This window comes from Pteropus vampyrus, unplaced genomic scaffold, assembly GCF_000151845.1.
Source record: "Pteropus vampyrus isolate Shadow unplaced genomic scaffold, Pvam_2.0 Scaffold82, whole genome shotgun sequence".
Classification (NCBI taxonomy): domain Eukaryota; kingdom Metazoa; phylum Chordata; class Mammalia; order Chiroptera; family Pteropodidae; genus Pteropus; species Pteropus vampyrus.
This window is the reverse complement of record NW_011888863.1, coordinates 291,949-307,538: the sequence shown is the minus strand read 5'-3', so window position 1 is coordinate 307,538 and position 15,590 is coordinate 291,949. Positions and strand designations below refer to the sequence as shown.

The window sequence follows — 15,590 nt, the reverse complement described above, 5'->3', positions numbered from 1 at the left end:
AAATAAACATTTTTACTACTACTTCTTTTACTACTACACATAGCCTTACTGATAGAATCGAAGCTTTAAATCACATCAGTGTGAATCAGCATAAACTATTGTTAATTAAGCTTCAAACAGTTGTTTTTGCTACCCAGGTTGAATCCAAACCAAAATTAAAAGAGAAAAGAAGGGGAAATCAATTTGCGTTAACATTATTAACGCACAGATAGTGACATCTTTATATGTTATTGAAAGTGTTTTATTAAAAATCTTACATACTTATTAATATAATTCTGACTTCTGCTCAATCATATATAGTAGGTGGTAGAGGTACGTAAAGACATACATTGTAGCACATCTTCAATTCCATCACACCTGATTTTGAGTCACAGATCTACAATTTAATAGTTGTGTGACCCTGGGTAAGTTACTTCATCTATTTGACTACAGTTTTCTCAACCTATGGAAATATAAATTTTGTCTATCTTACAGGATTTGGGTGAAAGGTAAAAATAAGACAATTTATGTAATGTTTTTAGCACAGTATCTAGCACACAGTAGTTACCCAGTGCATATTTATTAATAGACTATTTTATAATTAAAATTTTAATGAAATAAATTTTTAATCTGTAATCATTCATTTAAGCATACTTAAACATTTTGGGGAGAATGAGAATTATATGTAATAAATGTTAGAAATCTTTGTAGTAGTGATGTACCCTTAATAAAAATACTCAATAAGTAGATAATTAGCCTCAAATTGAAAATATTTAATGAGTTTTTACATAATTTTTCAGTTCACACTTGAATTATATCATGATCTAATGTAGAAAAATATGAATGTGAGTTAAATTACATGTGAGTTCTTAAACACATAATATACAAGTTTGGCTAAATTGTTAATTCTAGCTAGAAAAAAATTTATATATATATATACACATATATATATATATATATATAAATCTATTGCCCAGCGTTCATAGCTTTGGTACACAGTTTCTTTGAGGACACAGCCACAGCCACCAACACCTCCTCTGTGGAGGCTCATCTCTTGAGTCAAAGCTCACTAAGCAAAAACATTTCTATGTATGTCTGGGTTTTGGCCGACATTTTTACTTTAAGATTTTCTTCTCAGGTGTATCTTTTTAGGATCCTTAGCAGCTGTGCAAATTGGAATCCTAACCTTCTTTTTCTCATAGGATCTCGCTGGAAAGCTATGACAAACCTAGAGAAACAGCCATATTATGAGGAGCAAGCCCGTCTCAGCAAGCAGCACCTGGAGAAGTATCCTGACTACAAATACAAGCCCAGGCCAAAGCGCACCTGCCTCGTGGATGGCAAGAAGCTGCGCATTGGTGAATACAAGGCAATCATGCGAAACAGGCGGCAGGAGATGCGGCAGTACTTCAACGTCGGGTATGGACCGTTCAGTGATTTTTTCTAGGGAAGATCCTGTTACACCGAGTGGGATGTGGAACATATTTGTTTAGTTGGCAAAGCAGCATTTTGAAAAAAGAGAACCTGAACACAGTGTATTTTCAGAGAATCAACTCTCCCCCACATGATCCTGGAAAAAGAATACATCTAAGTGAATTTGCTCCAAGCTTCTAGAACAATGGTTCCAACGTGAGCTTTGTCAGTGACTGGTTTGAAAATCCAGTATCTGAAAGTAAATAATTTTGCTAATAAAAATTTAGATGTATACTAGTTCTTTTCCTCATTGGCATTCATTACTTCTAAGGCTTCACAGAGATGGATGCCAAAACATGTAGCTATTTAGTTGAGATATTACAACATACAAATGATGTCAAAAGAAACACTTGTTTCTGAATATATAGGGGTATCTGGGTGATCAAGACACATGTGTGACCTTTGTAGATCATAAAAAGTAAGGATTCTATTTAGGGAACAAGGTGTGACTATGAAAGTTCTCTTCTGAATTAAGAATGCAGCTCTCCGGATGTTTACCCTGCTTCCTACAGCAAAGCTGTCAACCTTGTCAAAATACATTGCCTGCAACCACATCGCTTCTGCAGAATTTTCTCAAAAAACGCAGAAATAAAGTTGCTCGTATTTGGAACGGAAGTTAGTAAGATCCCGAGATCTTCTTAGAATAAATACTGTTAAGAAAATGTTCAGAGGATACCTTAGAAAAAACCTTTTCAAATCTGCCCCATCCCCTCCAGTCCCTTGAAGGAGTTGCCCTGTCTGTTCAGGAGTTTATGATTTAATCCCAGTGCATAGCACTGCTCACGGCTGAGAACGAAACCTGATACTTCTTTGGGAAATAGTGAACATATGGGAACCCTAATACTTTAGGATTTTTCCATTAATATTGAGTAGTCTTTAGGCTTAATTCTTTTTTTAAAAAAAGTTTCTGCATGTTATCATTAAGGAAAACTAAACTTGGAGTCAAGAACGTGGGTTTTTTAATCTTTCTGTGCCTCAGTTTTTCCCCATAAAGTAGCATAAGTAACGAAATAATTATTTTAAGAATCAAATAGGTAGTATCTATGTCTTGAAATCTCTAAAGTACTATACAGAAGTAAAGCACTGGAATCAAAGTAGTATACAATTTTTTAAATGTTGGGCAATAGGGCAAAAATCATTGCCTTCGTGTTGGACATACTGAACAAATTAATTACCTTGTAAGGCCTGCGTCTAACTATTCACTCACCATGATCTCTTTTTGGAATTCCTCTCTGCCAGGCAACAAGCACAGATCCCCATTGCCACTGCTGGTGTTGTGTACCCTGGAGCCATCACCATGGCCGGAATGCCCTCCCCTCACCTGCCCTCAGAGCACTCAAGCGTGTCCAGCAGCCCAGAGCCTGGGATGCCTGTCATCCAGAGCACTTATGGTGTGAAAGGAGAGGAGCCCCATATCAAAGAAGAGATACAGGCTGAGGACATCAATGGAGAAATTTATGATGAGTACGATGAGGAAGAGGATGATCCAGATGTAGATTATGGGAGTGACAGTGAAAACCATATCGCAGGACAAGCCAACTGATAAGGGTCAAAAGGTGTTGTGACCTTAGGACTTAAAGAAGCCCTAGCTGGTTCATCCTTACCAGTGGCCAAGCACATTGACTTTCTCATACACTGACTGTTACTTTAACTGTTAGTCTTAAATAGTTGGGACATCAGCTGACTAATAGACCTCAGCCTCAAAAGGCTTGGAAAGAAAAAAAAATACAACAAGCAAACAACAATATCAACAACAAGAGATTGAAATAAGCTATGGGTAAAATAATGCCAGTAATTCAGCTGCTACATCCAAGCACTGAAGTCTTACCCGTCAACTTTTTTTTTTAAATAAACTTTATGGCTGTTTGTTCTACAATGTTCTAGAAATTCTCACTCAGGTACACAGTGCCAACAAGTGGCTTGTGAATGTGTTTTGTTGTTTTGTGCTACAATTTTTAAAAAATAAGTTTTTTTGTTTTGGGGGGTTTCTGAGGTTTTTTTCCTTTGTCATTCCTTCCTTTTCTGTTTTTACTTCCTTTTCTTCTTTTTTTTTTTTTGTAATGCACCTGACAGAAAAAAGAAAGATGAATTTCTCTTTACTTCTCTCCATCTTCTCCATCTCTATACTTTAAAGATGGAAGTCTGTGCATGGGGTGGGGGGAAGAGGGAAAAAGAGCCTGTTTTTAACTTCCTTGTTATCCATCACAAAATAAGCAATTATTTTCTTTAGAGGACTTTCTTTATCTGTTGCACACCACACTACATCTTTGAGCAAGTGCCAAATTTGTACTGAAGTGTTGACCCAGTTTATTTCTTCCCTTTCCTTTTTCCTGTTCCTTCTTAAGTTAGGACAGTGTTATATCTTAGACAATCCCTTGAAAAACCTGAAATACCAGCAGCTGGTGAGATTTGACTTTTTTTTTTTTTTAAATGGAAACTGTAGGTGCTGTTCTCAGGTGAAAAGAGAGAGAGAGACATAAGAAATTTAGAGAAAAATATTTTCTGATCTTGGATTTCTGTATGTATGTATGTGTGTGATTATGGTACTAATAGAAATAACGTTGGACCATTGTGAGTTAAACCCACATCTGGGGATGAAATCCCACATCCTCCGAAGTGACTGGTCTGGAAGCAACCTTGACCTTGACTTTGCACTTCAGATGACAACTTAACCAATTTAGGGCTCAGAAATTATATTTTTAAATTTCTAATATGATTATTATTGGATGAATCAAGTGGCCCTGTGTAATATTGATATGTGCATGTATAATGTGGAAACTACTAGCAAAACTGCTGCCAGACATCCCTTCTCCCTGGTCAGTTGTTTTCACTAACGTTTGCTACTTAATGATTTGTTTGTTTTTCCTGTTGATAACTTTAAGCAAATCAATTGTTGTTTTCCTTGAATATATTTGGCCACTTTCCAGAAATATAGAATTAGCTTATTTCTTCAACATTCCATCCTCTCCTGATCAAAAAATAGAACTGATAATTTCATAAGGTATTTTTTATCTCTCCATTAAATGAGGTGGAGGCCATTTGCATTTCAGAATTGTAGGCCATGTGCATCTTATGCCATAAAAAGCAGGATTTGATTAAAAGTCATTGCAGCCCAACAAAATGGAGCCTGGCTGAACCCAGTGACCCTTGCCATGACTCTTCTCTTGCCGTAAGATTAGTCCCCTGGAGTCTGTGTTTGGGTTCCAGCAGAGTATGTGTATAGAGCAACAACTGATGGTGACGAGACTGCCCATTTAAATTTTGTCAGCCAAATGCCAAGGCAGTTGTAGGGTTTGTACAAATGAATGCAAAATCATTTAAAATCAATTGCCATTATCTGTGCTGAAGCATCAGACAATAAATACTCCAACCAGTAGCTTGGATGTGCTATGGTTTTAACTCCAGTCATCATTTTCCTATATCACCCCCCTAACCCAATCACAAAATTTGATTTTTACACATAAATAAGAAATAAAATCATTTTTATTTTTCTCTCTCTCAAAAGTCTTGCTCTGGGGTTTTGCTTGGAGGAGCTGATCATATCCTGCATGTCAGAGATTTTGTTTTGTTTGTTTTTCTGTTTATTTTTGATGACTGTATTTTCATTTGAACTGCCTCTTTTTGCTAGTGTTGTAATAATGATGATGATAAAATAATAATAATAGTAATAATAATAATAATGGTCAGCTGTTCCCAGATTAGTAAGTTATGTATAATTTATTTCTCCCTTTCTATTTTATTCTGCTCTGATTTGGAAGTGCAGCCAATAAGCTTAGATATTTAAAATGAATTTCCATCTCCAACACATATATATACACATATATAGGTATATACATATATATGTGTATGCAAACACACACACACACATATTTACCCCACATAATTTTACTTCTTCTTTCATAAGTTTTATCCTTTTTAAAAATTTGACCCCAAAAATGTCAAATTCTGGTGTTTAATACAAAGGAGTGAATTAATAGGAGAGTTGTGTTCAATCTTAATTAACTTATGCTCTTATCAGTCATTTTAGTTATTTAATTGCCACAGTCGTCTAGAGCCAATTTTTTTGGTTTGTTTTTGTTTTGTTTTTAAGCACTCTGGATAAGAAAAAAAATAGACACTTGTTTTTATATCATTATTATGTACAATGTGAAAACAGATTTTTAAAAATTTGTTCTCTGTCTTCATTAAGAAATTCTGATTTATGTGGGTTCATCCCTCACGTTTGCTGGATACTTATTTTACACCATTTTATAAAGATACTTGGTTTCCATTTCATGACTTTGGGCTACAAGAATACTTTGTTTTAGCTCCAGGTAGATGCCGCTGAGGGCATTCATGGCTGAAACCAGTTCTGACACACTTACCAGTGAATTAACAAAAAACACTTCGGTTTGGTCTTTTTTTTTTTTTTTTTATTAAAGAGAAAGCAAAATTGTTAATGGTGACCTTTAACTGCTGATATTCAGAAGTTAATTTTATTTAGTTAAATTTATGTCACAGAGACTAAACTGTGCATGGACTGAAACAAAAAGTGAGTTCATTGCCCTGCATTATATTTTCTTGTTCTGACATCTAACTCACTGGTGTCACAATTTCTTTGCCTTAGTTTTCCCCAAAAGAAAACAAATATATATGTATGTTTAAGCATATATATAAATGTTTAAAGTGCTTTGAAGTCATTTGATAAAGGTGCTATGAATAGCAACATACTGTGTTAACACATTGCCTTTTTGGCATTTGATTGGTTTATAACTTTTGTAAAGGATTCTAAAACCTTGTATTCTTTTTGTGCCCTATGATGACCAATAATAAAATAGTAATAATAACAAGATAGAGGAAATGAAACTAAGATCAAACTAAAATGAACATAAAGTCTCCCTCCTCTCTCCTTTCTTTTCCTACCTCCTTGTTCATGTCACTCCCTCTCTCTCTCCCCCTCCCTCCCTCCCTCCCTCCCTCCCTCTCTCTCTCTCTCTCTCTCTCTCTCACACACACACACACACACACACACACACCCCAGTACTGAAATAATCTTGCCAGAATTCTGTTTCTTATGGCTGTTTTAATCAGTTCCTCTAAAAAGTCATGTTTTAATATGAATCTAAGAGAACATTACTAGAGAAAAATAAGTTAAAGCTGCTCATTTATAAGTTACTAATAATTTGGCCAGTTACTACAATTGGATAAAATACAAAAGTATTCCTCAGTACATTTATACTTAAATTAGTTAGGCCAATTTTTAACATTTAGTTGGCATCTGCAGTTAAGAGTTAACCATGTATAAAATCCATCCCAGAGAACATAATCATTATTGAAACCAAATCCTCTTATAAGGAACAAATATAAAAGACTTTTCTTTGATGAAATTATTTCAGAGATTTGATTTCTGGAGTAGACTTTTACCTTAATTTGTTTAAAGAAAATTATTTTTAACTATTTTATGGTTCGATTTCAGATATTTTCTTAATCCAGAAGTTGTTACTGTTCCCGAAAAAAAAAAAAAAAAAACACCTCATATCACATTTAAAACATCAAAAATAATTAAATTTTCAAGCATTCTAGTGGGTAAATTATTGAATTGTAATAAACAACTGTATATTTACAAACAGGTTTATAAGATATTTGTCTATTGAGTTAATAGTAAAATAAAAATTATGGAGTCTGCAAGGAAAAATATGAAGCCCACTTAAAGTGGTTCAGATATCTCTTTGTCTTATAGGCCTTAGGTTTTTGTTTAGACAGGCTTTTACAGTATTTAATTTTAAAGCTTCCTATAGCTATCAGTTTCCCAGGTTGAAGATGATGTTGTGTTGAGTTTTCTACTGATTGATTCCTGTCCTCCCCAGTGTTTCTGTCACTGGTTCACTAAAACAGTATTTATATAGCTCCACTGGCTCTAAAGCTCTTAGTCCTTCTAACATTTTGGATTTTATGAGTAAAAATGGGAAAAAGTAGAAAAGAGACAATCAAATGCCTGGAGCTTAAAACAAAGTATGTGCAACCTACCATCTCACTTGAAATTTAATAAAATAAATAATTATGTAAATATAACATAGAGTTATAGATTTATATTTTGTTCATAACACATAGTGTAATATAAGTTGTATATTTTCATGTTTTTGGTTTTATGTTATCATTCATGCCACAATAAAAATAAAACAGGAGTTTATGTACTCTTAAAAAAAAAGATGTGGGTTGCCACCAACCTGTTTTTTTGTTTGTTTGTTTTGTTTTTTGTTTTTTGTTTTTGCATTTTCTTTTTTCAGTATTACTGCCATGCAAGGCACCAATAAAAACAGCAAATGTGTTCTTTACCTATTATATTGTGTTTCTTTTCACAATTCTTGTTATGAAGTTAATTATTAGTTTTATTATGAGAAAAGCAAAAAGTATGGAAAATAACAATTTCGTTTTCAGTATAAATAACCCTACTTCCTTGAACTGAAAACTAAGGGTGGACATTCTGGGAAGGACAGCCAGAACTTGTTATAATACATTTCATCAGACAGGGATCTAGCTTCATTATAATGTCAAAAGATATCCCTCCTTTATGTAATTGAGTCTAATACACTGAAAAATCATACAGCCGGAAGCACCCTTCATGTTGTTTTCCCAGGCTTGACGCTACTATTGGGATGAGGTTTCTATACTTCAGAATTGTCTTTCATCCTGGTATTTGTATAGAAAAATTTTAAATTTTAGATTATGAAACTACTAATAACAATAATTTTTAACTTGCTGGTGTCTAATTTAGAATAATGAATATTTCTAAGTCATTTAACACTGATATTAGCCTCTGGATTCTACCTTCAACTTTTTAAGTGAATGTTAAACACAAGTAGTCTCCTTTTGTTCTAATGCCCATCTTTGTTTGTCTCTTCTACCATAGGTATTTTTTCTATCTCAATAGGTCTATGTATAATAGTTTCCTGTAAGGCTTTCTGTCTAATTGGTTGGTTGATTTTTCAGTATGTATCAAGACGCTGAGTCAGATAACATCTGGTGCAAATGAACATTAAGTACATAAAGAGGATGTATTCTACTAACACTTTGCCCATTCTATTACTTAACAGAAGTATTTTACATAGTCTTGTCCGTGGACCACCTGCTTCAGAATTAACTTATAAATGAAGAATCCTGAGCCCAACTGCAGGTGTGGTTAATCAGAATCTCTAGAACTAGAGATAAAGTTGTTGCTATTTTAACAGCTCCAAATAATTATTCTGCATGCGCTAGTGTTTCAAAACAACCAGGAGATGGGGCTATTTTCCTCTTCCCTCTTTCTTTTTTGCATGTCAGATTCTGCATATCCTATTGCCTACCATACTTTTTAACCTTAGGCCTCCGTGACAAGCTTGAAACAAGGTCCGTGAGTAAGCAAGAGTTTGAGATGGGAAAAAGCTCTCAATTGGTCTCTTCACAGGTTGTTTCTGAGGGTGTTTGATCCACCAGGACCATGCTCATAACATTATCTTTGTTTCTCTGCTTCTTATGTTGTTTGTCATGACAGAGCAGTAGGCTTCAGAGACTCCAGGCAAGTGGAACACTGAAAATATAACAAACACACAAACTACACCCATGAATATTTGAAAACAAATTGAAGTTCTTTTGAAAGTAAAATGTCCATTATGGAAATTGAGAAATAAACATTCCATGTAGTGTTTGTAATAGACAACCTGTGGCTACATTGGTCACAGTCTCATCCTGTTTTTTCAGGAAACAGCATCATCAAGATATGCTGAGAATAAATGAATGGGGGCAAATTTGTCTGATTATGAAACCTGGCTCACCCAAGGTACAAGTCCCAACCACCACCCATTCTCTCCTACCAAGTAAATTCACTTAGTTTCATCCTACAATACTCTAATTTAGAAATATTATTTTCTTGGCCTTTATGTTTTTTAGTTTCTTATGGAATATTTAGGACTAGCATGCAATAATAGATTATTCCCTTGCTACCGATACCTTAAACAACCAAAAAAAAAAAAAAAAATACTGGCAATAGTGAAACCCATTCTTATTTTTTTCATTTATCTCAATTTTTCCAATATTAGTAATTGGTGTTTGAGGAAGTTCACGTATGTGTTTTTTAAAAATCATGATATTTTCATCCTTACCAAATTTTAAAGCTCAGAAATCATCCCTATTTATAATGACATCATTGTTGAAACCTCAATTATAACAAAGAAGGTGAGGGAAAGCATGAATTAGTTCAATGTCTAAGTTAAAGAATATTTATGAAAAAAAAATTCAATTTATTTTTCTTGAGTTTCTAAAGCAATCTAATAGCTAGCTGAGAAGACCTGTTTTATAAGTAAGCATTGTAATTAGTATGTAAAGTGTATGCAATAGTATTGCTAAAAGTTTTTTAAAAATAGTTATGTTTTCTTAAACAGGCTAAACATCTGTCCTACAATTTTGTTTGTTCTAGCAATTTGTTTAGCATACTACTTATACCACCAAGAATGAAACAGCTTAGCTCTGATCACAATCTATCATCATTTTTCAATTAGTTGGGTCCACATTCACGAAACTTTACTGCCCTATTATTACCATTTTCCAGACATGCAAGTGAATATGGAATGGAATGGTACTTAGTTGCTACTCAGAATATAACCAAGAGGATGAAAATTGTTTTATCATTGATACTGATGTCTCTACTGATTCAATTTAAAAAGGAAAAAAAAAAAAATTACCAGAACAATTGTAGGAATTCAGTAGGCCTAAGTAAACACCATCATTTTGTACATTGCCTGTTCAATTTAGTAGTAAATTTCAGAATCTGGAAAGAAAATCTTAATTACACACAGACTGTAAAATATATTTGAAATAAAGTCTTTTGTTTATAAAAAAAATCACTGTTGTTATAGCTTTTTAATAAATTCATGTGGTCCTGATAGAAAGTTGGAAAAACCATAGGACATATTTAGATAATTACTTACACAGATGACTGACTTTATTCATTTCACTCCAGTATTGGCCCTCAGTAAGCATTCATTTTGCTTTGTATGCCAAACCTGCAATGGACTAGAATTCAAGTTTACAAATTGTGGTTGCATGAATTTAAGTTTGATTCAGGAATATAGTTATTTCTAATAGGTCCCAAATAATTACACAAATTGTCCTTTTTATTTTGAAATGATCCTTCAAGCAACATTGTCTTCTACTACATGGTTTGAATTAACAATCTGCTTCCTTATGGGAAGAGCTTATTTGACATCTGGAAAATAAAGTAAAATTGCCAGTGGTATAACATTTGGGCACAAACTGCTAACTACAGATATTGAGAAAATTTTAGGTTGTCCTCATTACAGAGTTATCAATTTCCCCCTAAACCACTAATTCCACAGACATTATAGCCTATTATGTCACATATCATAGACCTTTGTTTATAAAATCCTCTAATGAAGATTTTCTTTGTTTCCTATTGTTAAAGTAAAACATTTTAAAGGTCATTTACTTTTCAGATACTTCAAGATTTCCAAAGTTTATTTTGGTGAACTTTGAAAAAGGTTTGTGAATTTTACTTTTCATGTAAATTTTAAACACACAAAGCCTGAGCTAGAATCATGGAAAGATATTTAGTTATTTTTATAAATAAAAAATATGTCAAGAAAAACAAAGATAAAAGAATCTTAGGAGGTGTAGTTTGTCTTAATGATTCAATATTTGGAAAATCTTAGGTGTAGTTTGTCTTAATGATTCAATATTTGGAAAATATTAAACAAATGATGCTAACCTGGTCCTCCTGGCCACTGAAAGCTTAGCTCTTGTCAAAGTTGATGAGTCTCTGGCTCCCTAGTTCATCATATTGGCTTTGTATAAATTCAAATTTCTTTCACCTATTTTCAAAATTTGGTGTGGCTTATAATAAATACACAAGCACATTAATGCCAACACAATTAACACATAGTCAAAAAAGAAAAGGTAAAGAGTAAGAAATAAAAAGGAATATACACATACACATACACTATACAAACACGTGCACACACAGATACATGCGTGTGTGTGATTCCTGTTTATTTCTTACCTTTATCTTTACCTTTTGTCTTTACAAAAGAAGTATGTGTGTGTATGTGTCTATACATTGACTAAGAAGGACAATTCACTAAAAAAACAGGTCTTATTTTCATAGCATTCAAGGAGAAAAAGAAACTATGTGCATTAGAGAATTCTCATTACTTAATTGATGGAAGCATGTAAGTTTATCATGAGAAATAAACTTTCATTACCCTAAATTCTTAGATGGATTTCACACTTAAGAGACAAGAAACAATGCAAAGAGCCACTTTTCTTTGTAAGCAGATTTACAAAAGCTGTAGATTTGTTTCATATATACTTACTCTATCAGTCCTTGAGCAGAGTTTTATAAAGATAGTGTGCAGGGGGTCAGAGAGAGAGATAGTATACATATAAATAGAAAACTGGATATATGGATCAGACAAGGATTTATAAGGATAAAGCGGGATGAATTGTGATTGTGATGAATATTTATCATGTCCCAGATTAGCTTTTTCAACTATCGGATGTGTCAAATTGGCTTTTAATTATGCTATGTTCAGTATTATGATAGGTCTGTACAAGATATAAAACAACATGTCTTAACGTCAATGTCTGTAATTTCCAAGGAAATAAGACAAACACACAGTAAGCAATAAAACAATATAAGAATATGATTTTTGAACCAGAAATTGTAAGTGATACAGGATTTCAAATGAGAACAAGAATTATTTTAATATTTACTGAGATTTCAGCTTTTAAAAAGATGTAGTAGGTGGTGAACAGCCAACCCCCAATGAAACAACTAGAAAAAGATGGAAAATTACAAAATTATGTTATAAAGGCATGAGAAAATTATGGAAGGAATGAGGACTAGATGAACCAGTTTCAGAAAAGCAAGACTTTGTCCAAAGTAACACTCATGGTTGCTAGTCATTTCTATTTAATGATGGCATTAGCAAATTCTGGGTGTTGCTATAAAAGACTTGGCAACTTCTGGGTGAAAGAAAGAGCAGCAAAGCAGTTGTGTGGATCTTAAGTGACAAATTGGAAACTCGAGGGACTTCAAATGCAAGAATGGTTTGACTAAGGGCATATTTGCTGTGTTCTGGGACTGTATGGGATGCTGGAGATTTATAGCAAAGATTTCTAAAAGAAAACTTTAAATCTGCTGTCAGTGCTCAGGAAACAGAGACCAACCAGAGATATGGGACCTGCCTCAAGTGTACAACTAGTCTCCCTCCTAAGCATTCATCAGATTTTATCTTTAAGGGTAGGATACTGGAGAGTTGGGCTGGTTAGCTTAAAGGGCAAGCCTGGATAACCCTATTGTCTTTCATGGCTGAGGAGTCAAATACCCACCATGCTCCCAGGCTTGGGGAAATCACACTCTGAGACAATATAGAGGTAGCATGAGTATTACTAAATCTGTCAAGCAGCCTTGACACAGCTAAATCCCTAATAAAAGTAAAAGTGATGAGCCCTTCACCCTAACATAGGAATGAGAAACTCTACTCTGGCAAAAGATTAAACCGTATGAGTTCTTTGTAGTGCTTTTATATTAAAAATTTAGGAATAAAAAAATTCTAAATATATAAAAAGATAAAAAAAAAGACTAATGATCAAGGTAAAAACAAACAGTAGATGTTGGCTCAAAAATGATACTGATTGCACTTAGCAAACAAAAACTTTAACATAACTGTAGCTAATATATTCAAGAAAATAGACGAAAGATGAAATCTATGAATAATAATCATGTGGACAGAGAAGAGCACAGGTTTAGTGAAGAGGAAAACAGTTTGATTAAAAAAATGCAGATTTATCAAAAGAAGTAAAGAGATAATTGCTGAGAACTTTTAAAAACTAATAGGAGATACCACACAGAATTAAGAAACTCAGGTAATTCAAGCAGAATAAATAGAAAACCACATATATTAACATTACAATAAAACCATTAAAAACAAAGAAAGGTAAATTCTTGAAAGCTGCCAGAGTAAAATACACATTATCATCCAAAAAAATGACAATAATACTTACAGCTGATTTCTCAACAGAAACAATGGAATCTAGAAACGATGAAATCATATTTTTATAACGCTGCAAGAAAAATTTGCCAGACTAGAATTCTAAAAAATTATTCTATCCCCATGAAATTGGAGTACTCAGAAGCAGCAGACCTGACTACAAGAAATATTAAAAGGTTTTATTCAGGCTTAAGGAAATTAATTCTCCATGGAATCAATTTTGGAACTGCAGCTATAAATGAAGATCATTAAAAGTAGCAAAATATGTGTGTTAATAAATTAATTGGATCTGTACACAATGCCTTGTCAGGTTTTAAATAAATAAACATTACTTATTTATTAGTATCAGGAAGACAATGATTCATGCTCTGATCTATAGAGTAATGAAAAATAGAATGATGAATGTATAAGCTACTTTTGATAAAAGAAAAAAATGGAATAAGAAAATTTAATCTTAAGGAAGACCAGATTTCCAGACTGAATAAAATAAAATATGTGCTATCACATTAAATATTACCTAAAAATTGTTTAAATTAAAAGGATAGATTATCTTGCAAACATGAATAAAAAGAAAGCTACTGTATATGAGACAAGACATTCAGACAAGAGGCATTACAAAAGATAAATATATTTCTAATGATAAGATTCAATTCAATGGGAAAACGTAAGAATTTTCAAAATCTGTGTACTAATACTCATAACTTTAAATAACATAAAACAAACAAAAAATGGTAGAATGAAACAGAGAAATATACAAGTCCTCCATCATAACAGAAGGCTTTAATACAGTTTGTTCAATGGCTATTAGAACAAGCTGAATGAAAATCAGTACAGATATAGAAGGACTGAATAATACAATTAATAAAGTTGACCTAATCGGCATTATAGAACACTTCCCCCAATGATGATAAAATTAACATGTTTTTCAAGTGTCTATGAAACATTTACCAAAATTGATAAGGTACTGCACCATAAAGAAATCACTCATATTATATTTTCTGACAATGGAATTGAACTACAAATAGAAAACTAACATAACTAGAAAGTGACAACTGCATAGAAATTAAATAATACCGTAAATCAATAGGAATGTATATTTCTCCCTTGTGTTTATTTCCTTGTACCTTATATAGTATTTGCTGCTTCACTACATTTCTTTTGTAGGTTTTCTTCTCAATTAAAATATCTCTTTGAGCTTCTTACCTCCTCTCTACCTGTGAATGAGAAGACAGGACTTTGGGGGCCTTCAGCTGTTCCTTTACTTAGATCATGGCAACAGGAAGTGTGAGTTCACATTAATGTAATCTGTTAAAAACCTGACTAGACCTACTGAACACTACAAAGCATACCCCTATTCAGGTATTCATTCCATTGTGAGGGCATGCTCACTTCCATTTCTGAGTAATTATGCTGTGAAACTTTCTTTTTCACGTTTTCCCAACAAATATCTAACAACCGTATAAATGTGTGCTTAGGAGTAGATGGCCATGCTATATCCTAATTGTGGGCACTGTCTGTGTGACTGTGATCTGATTGATTTAATCAAGGTAGAAGATCCTCAGGCACCTCAATGTTGACCAAATAGGTAATTTCCATTAATGATTGGTATCATTTCAGCAGAAATTCTTTTATTGAGTACTTGAAGAGACAAGAATCCCAGCAAGAATGTCAGTGAGTCATCTGTAGTCGACTAAACAATAAGCTTAGAAAACATAAACCACGCCTAGCCATAGTTAACGTGTTCTGTTCTATAATTATGTCTTTGGTATTTCCTCTCTTCACTACCACTGATGATTCCTGCTGAGTACCCTGTGTCCCTTCTGATTGCTCCTGCATTTGAGGTAGGCCAGCAACAGCTCCTCTTCCAGCCACATTGGTTCCAAGTCCCACGAGTTCCTCCCCATTGCTGCATTAGGCATCCATTGACTAAGTTCATTTTCACTTGGATCAGCAAAAATCCCTGCACTTTTTCTATAAAACGATATGCATTAAGGCAGTGGTGCCCAATCGTTTTGGCACCAGGGACCAGTTCTCCTATGAGAATCTAATGCCTGATGATCTGAGGTGGAGCTGAGGCAGTGATGGTAATGCTGGGGAGTGGCAACGCTGGCTCAC

At 33.6% G+C, this 15,590-nt stretch overlaps 1 protein-coding gene across 5 annotated transcripts in view; it reads left to right on the top strand.

Moving 5' to 3' along the window:
- SOX5 (SRY-box 5) overlaps positions 1 to 3,628 on the top strand; it is a 674,508-nt gene extending 670,880 nt beyond the window's left edge. For 2 of the 5 annotated variants that reach the window (XM_011363058.1, XM_011363057.1), the window contains exons 15-16: positions 1,182 to 1,398; positions 2,692 to 3,628. In XM_011363058.1, the coding sequence (XP_011361360.1) occupies positions 1,182 to 1,398; positions 2,692 to 2,995 (521 nt within the window). In that variant the 3' untranslated portion in view covers positions 2,996 to 3,628. The remainder of the gene's footprint in view (positions 1 to 1,181; positions 1,399 to 2,691) is intronic. The other 3 variants (XM_011363056.2, XM_011363059.2, XM_011363055.2) reach the window with 2 other exon arrangements.
- The last annotated feature ends 11,962 nt before the right edge of the window (positions 3,629 to 15,590 follow it).